Here is a 5,927-nt window from a genome sequence, read left to right as displayed (position 1 = left end):
AGCCTCCCTGAATTCCCTGCAAGACCAAACTGAGCCCTACAACCCCCACCACTCTGGTTAGCTGCCAGTCCCAGCCCCTGTTCCCTCCTGGGCCACTGTCTGTACAGTTCTCAAGTCCTACAAGAATGTTGAGATCCTAAGCCGACTCTCACCCAAAGAGGTAAACAACCAGGGCCCTCCAGGGGTAGAGAACATAGCCAGACAGGTTCTGCTGACTGTAGGCTTGATGTCCTTCCCCTAGAGCATGCCATGCTTGCCAGGCTGGAAGAGGGGCTCCAGAAACTTGGAAAACTTGGGCCTGTAGCTGGCATATGGAAAAGAGGCCTGGAAAAGCACCACTCCTGTTCATGAAGCCCCCACATGGAACCAGGTAATTGGGAAATACATGGGCACCCAAGCCTGACCCCCACTCAGAACCAAGTGGGAACTGCAGCAGTGGCTTGTCGCCTCTGCCACTCTGGCTGTACCACTACAGGAGGGAGGAACATCTAGCTCCACATGTGAGTGGAGACACTAGGTGTGAGCAGGTTCCAGTGGTTGCTGTAGCTGAACCTTCCCAACCAGGTCCATGCAAGGCCATCTCAGATGGGTGTGCACCTGGGTTGGGCAAGGACACCCCTCAGACAGCGAGCACCACTGAGGAGGGCTGTCATAGAGGCCCGTTTTCCTGCTCCTAGAACAGATTGGGGGAGTATGGGGGACCTTTCCCACCTCCCAGCTACTTCCAGGAGCCACTTCTTTCGAGATGAGACACTCTCCTGCCTGCCTGTTCCCATTTGGCTGCAATAGACCATTGCCAACAGTCAGAGAAAAAGGGGCCTCAACTATTTTCCCTGACACGTTGGAAGCAGGTGGGCATGCCCAGGGGACCTGGGGTAGATCCTGTACATCTGCCCACCCCCAGGCTATGCTGGCTTCATCTTATCTGTGGGGTGGGGGGGTGGGAATTACCAAGAGACCATCACACAGGCCATGGACAAGTTCTACAAGAGCCAGGGAGAAGAGCACTGTCCGTGCATGCTGTCCGGCACCCAGCTCACACACACATCTCTCATTTGACTGCTTTCTCAAAGCAGGCTTTTGCCGTCCAGGCTCCCCAAGAAGCCTGGGGAGGAGACTCTGCCAGGCTGAAGGGCCTGTCCCCAAAGGTGCCACCCTCACCAGGCTCATCCTGACAATCCTGGATTATTTTTGCCCTGAAGTTTTGGAGTGGCAGACAGGGAGACAGCATACAGTACATATTAGCCACCTTTCCAGAAAGCATCAGTCTTCCAGACTGGGGCAGGTCAGACCTCCACTCAGGCATTTTTCTCACTGGTTGCCAGTTGGGGGAAAGAGCATTTGTGAGCACCGGCCTGTCTCCCCAGGTCCTGTTCAGAAACCCCATCTGTGCCTTTGGAGAGACTGCCCTGAGCACACAGTCCCAGCAACCAACATCTACAGCCCCCAGGACCTAATCCCCTTCTACATAGGGTTCAGTGCATGTGAGCAGACACTGGGCTTGATTCCTGCCTAGTCCCTGCCAGATATCCCATGCCCACCTCATTAAGAGAATGAGGCCACACAAACACACCCAGGCCGTCATGGTGATGGAGTGGCTGGGGTCCCACTTGCCCACTCTTCATTACTGGTCCAGAGCCAGCTGTCTGACCACATTCCTACCCTGAGATGGGACTTTGGGGACATTGTCCACCAGGGTCGCTGACCCCTTTTAAAGTTCCAGAAGCATGGCCAGCTGGTACCCTAGAAGTTTGGCACATGGGTAAGCCAAGGCTTGCCTTCAGCAACAGGTTTTCCACCACGTCGCTGCTCAAGGACCAAGGCATCCCCAAGTTCGTGTGAAGCCTGCCTGCCACGTCCACAGCTCATGCCGACCCCTCCTGGAGCAACTGGAATGCTTGTTCCTGGGCATGTGATAAACCCAGACAGCTTCAGCCTTGCATGACAACTATGCGCATCTGGCAACAGTAGCCAGAGGAACCATAGAAAGAAGTTGGAGGAAAAACCAGATGCTGTGAAAATACTTTATTAGGCAAAACTGCATACTATAAAAATGCTTTAAAATGCAGGAGATGCGAAGACACAAACGAACAAGCGTGTAGTGACACATAGCTGTCAGATCACAGTAAAAAATCCACACTGCTTCCCCCCCTTACCTAGAAAAGGAGAGTTCTAGGCCACCTCCTCCTCAGCATACTCTTCATCCTCCTCCTCCTCAGCCGTGGCATCCTGATATTGCTAATATTCAGACACCAGGTCGTTCATGTTGCTCTCGGCCTCGGTGAATTCCATCTCATCCATGCCCTCGCCCGTGTACCAGTGGAGAAAGGCCTTTCACCTGAACATTGCTGTAAACTGTTCTGAGACACGCTTGAAGAGTTCCTGGATGGCCGTATTATTCCCAATGAAGGTGACTGACATTTTTAGCCCCCGGGGTGGGATGTCACAGACGGCTGTTTTTACATTGTTGGGGAGCCAGTCAGCAAAGTAGCTACTGTTCTTATCCTGAACGTTGAACATTTGTTCATCCACCTCCCTCACGGGCATGTGACCCCTGAAAATGGCAGCCGCTGTTAGATACCGGCCATGGCGGGGGTCACAAGCGGCCATCATGTTCTTAGCATCAAACATCTGCTGGGTAAGCTCAGCCACAGTCAAGGCCCGGTACTGCTGGCTGCCCCGGCTGGTCAGTGGGACAAAGCCAGGCATGAAGAAATGCAGCCGGGGAAACGGGACCATGTTCACAGCCAGCTTCCGCAGGTCAGCATTCAGCTGGCCTGGGAAGCGCAGGCACGTGGTGACCCCACTCATGGTAGCAGACACCAGGTAGTTCAGATCACCATAGGTGGGTGTGGGCAGTTTTAGTGTCCTGGAACATATGTCATATAGCGCTTCATTGTCTATACAAAAGGTCTCATCCGCATGTTCTATGAGCTGGTGGACTGAGAGGGTGGCGTTGTAGGGCTCCACCACGGTGTCTGACACCTTGGGCGAGGGCAGGATGCTGAATGTGTTTATGATCCTGTCTGGGTACTCCTCCCGGATCTTACTGAGCAGAAGGGTACCCATCCCAAACCCAGTCCCCCCACCCATGCAGTGGGTCAGCTGGAAACCCTGCAGGCAGTCACAGCTCTCCGCCTCCTTTCTGACAACGTCCATCACTGACCCCATCAGCTCCGCGCCTTCTGTGTAGTGTCCCTTGGCCCAGTTGTTTCCGGCCCCACACTGACCTGTAAGACAGTACAGCCAGTCACTCAGTGGCCAGGGGTACGGTCATCAGTGGTCACCATAATGCAGAAAGCGCCAGTGTCACGTGTGAGGTGAACGCACCATTCGCCCTGCAGGTGGAGCAAATGAAACCCCCTCCCCTGAGTTACAGGACAGCAGCTTCCCCTGTTAGAAAATAAGTCAGGAGTCAAACCTGAGACAGGCTAACAGACCTCGCTGCAGGCGGCTCCTGCCCATTTTCAGGGAAGGCAGTAGCCACGGCCCCAGCTCAGCTCCCTGCTCCGAGTTTACATCAGCAGCTCCTCACCTCGAGGAGACACCCGGGCCTTCCTCCCAAAGCCCGTTTAGGAAAGGCAGATTGAGCGACTCGACTCGGAGGATAGGAGGGGGTTCAGGAGCCCTGGCTCCACAGTTCCCACAGTGATGACTTTGGGGCACTCGTGGATTTTGAGCTGCCCTGACCCCAGTCCTCCCCCGCAACTCACCGAAGATGAAGTTGTCTGGCCTGAAAATCTGCCCGAAGGGCCCTGAGCGCACAGAGTCCATGGTGCCCGGCTCCAGATCCACAAGCACAGCGCGGAGCACGTACCTGCCACCTGAGGGGCGGGAGAGCATTAGCAGGGGAGGGCCTCGTTCCCAGGAGGGCGGTGGCGGAAGGACGGGGTCTCACCGCTGGCCTCGTTGTAGTACACGTCGATGCGCTCCAGCTGCAGGTGGCTGTCCCCGTGGTAGGTGCCAGCAGTCGACGGCATGTTCATCGGAGATCACCTCCCAGAACTGCCAAAGACGGGAGGGGCCAGACAGGCCAGGGCTGAGTCACGGAGGCGCCCCAGCCGCTCTCCCACCCCCACCCTCATCCGCACCCCCATCCCTAGGCCGCCGTGTCCCTGGGGTCCACCCCGGCCGCCTCGCCAGGCGCCCAGTTCCACCGTCCCCGGCAGGGAGCCCAGGGACCGCAATGCAGGGGCACCGACCCGCCACTGCCAACATCTTCCCTGGCCACCCGGCAGGCCCGGGCTGGGCCCTCAGAGCCCCGGCTGCCAACCTTGGCACCGATCTGGTTTCCGCACTGCCCGACCTGCGTGAGCACAATCTCCCTCATGGCTATAGGCGATATTAGGGAAGGCAGAAGAAGCACGAGAATGAAAAACAAACGCGCAGCGACCCAGCCCGCCCTCCGCCAACTCTTAAATGGCTCCGCGCCCACCTCCCTCAGCCTCGGATTGGGCTCCCAGAATAAGCAACAGCTTTACTTCCACACAGGTGCACCCACCTGTGAATCCCTTGGCGTTGAACGTCTGTGGGAGAGCTCAGGTGTCCTTCCTGTGGTCCTTTCCACGTTGGGGAAAGCTGCTCAGCTGGAGAACTTCCTCCCGCGTCTTTAGTGAGACTAGATCCCTAGCTGAGCTGAAACTGAATTTTCCTCCCATGTGGGAGGGGAAGACTCTTGTTTCCATATTCACAACGTGCCTTTGCACCTGTCCTAGATTGATGACATATTTTTGTAATGGATGCGTCCTTTCATCTATTAGGAGATCTGTGCTTAGGAAAGGCCTTCCATATGTTAACTCAACAGGACTTAATTACACGTTTTACTTTGGAGCAGTTCTAACCCGCAGTAAGCTATGGGTGTTAGAGATAGTCAGGCCTCTGATTTAGCTAGAGTCTTCTTTACAGTAAGATTAGCCCTTTGACCTTTCCCGAGGACTGCGGTCTCCAGCAGAGTGAAGGTGATATTGGATTCTTAAAGCTGAGCATAGGTGATGGGTTACGCCTGCTGTGGAAGGTGGGCCATTGTCACTTTGCAGGCTTTTAGATTACCCAGACTGAGGAGTTATTTCTTCTAGTAAACATTTTTCAGATAAGGTGGGGAATGCATCAATCTAACCAGTGACGGTATCAGTAAGCATTAGCAAATATTTGAATCTCCTGCAGGAAGGCATCGGTGTAAATTAGAGTTGCCAGTTCTCACCTGGATAGGTTCCTCAATTTTGGACAGGTTTAACTGGAGAAAGAGAAAATCGCTGGCACAGAGCTGACAGTGCTGAGTCACCTGTTTTAGTGTTTTGAAAAGATTTACCCCTATAAACAAATGAGACATTAACAGAAACAAAGAATCCCTTCTAGGGTGAAAAGAATCATGAAAGTGCTGAATTATATCCCTGTGATTGCTACTTGGCATTAGTAGTTTATTACCATCATTCAGCCAGCCAGAGGGGCCCTGGACTGAAATGCAATCCCTGGCCCATTTTTGTTCTTCTTCAGAGTATTCTGGCCCAGTTCTATGCATGCTGACCAGCACGCCCATAAGCTTCATTGGCCCTTTCAGTGCAGGACCCTTGGCTGCAGCATCTACAAGGGCATCTCCTTTTACACAGTCAGTCTCTCTTTTGATGTCCTCTACAATTAATTATAGTCACTTTTTGACAGCAAAGCAGCATTCTAACAAGCTCAATATCTGAATGATGTTGTATGGAAAAGCCCTTGGGTGTCAGGAGTCCCTACCCATTCCAAATGGCAGCATAAGCGTGAAGCACTAAAAAATCATACATGGAATCAGTGTAAATGTTAACTTTTAAATCCTTTCCCAATTGCAGGGGCCTAATAAGTTCAATTAACTCAGCTTTTTGACCTGAGGTCGAGGCCAGCAAGGCTTGTGCCTTGATTCTCTTGTGCTGACTAATAATGGCATATCTACC

General features: G+C 53.5%; 1 protein-coding gene across 1 annotated transcript; it reads right to left on the bottom strand.

The window, feature by feature from the left end:
• Positions 1–2,047: 2,047 nt before the first annotated feature.
• LOC129488039 (tubulin beta-8 chain-like) lies at positions 2,048–5,593 on the bottom strand. The gene is made up of 4 exons (XM_055289714.2): positions 4,502–5,593; positions 3,899–4,005; positions 3,714–3,824; positions 2,048–3,230 (listed from the first exon to the last, which is right to left on the bottom strand). Exons 2-4 carry the CDS (start codon positions 3,984–3,986, stop codon positions 2,335–2,337), a joined length of 1,095 nt encoding a protein of 364 aa, XP_055145689.2. The 5' UTR covers positions 3,987–4,005; positions 4,502–5,593; the 3' UTR covers positions 2,048–2,334.
• Positions 5,594–5,927: the final 334 nt, after the last annotated feature.

The sequence above is a fragment of the Symphalangus syndactylus genome, chromosome 1, assembly GCF_028878055.3.
Source record: "Symphalangus syndactylus isolate Jambi chromosome 1, NHGRI_mSymSyn1-v2.1_pri, whole genome shotgun sequence".
In the NCBI taxonomy this organism is placed as follows: Eukaryota; Metazoa; Chordata; class Mammalia; order Primates; family Hylobatidae; genus Symphalangus; species Symphalangus syndactylus.
Note: the sequence above shows the minus strand (reverse complement) of the source record. Positions and strands in the feature narration are given on the sequence as shown.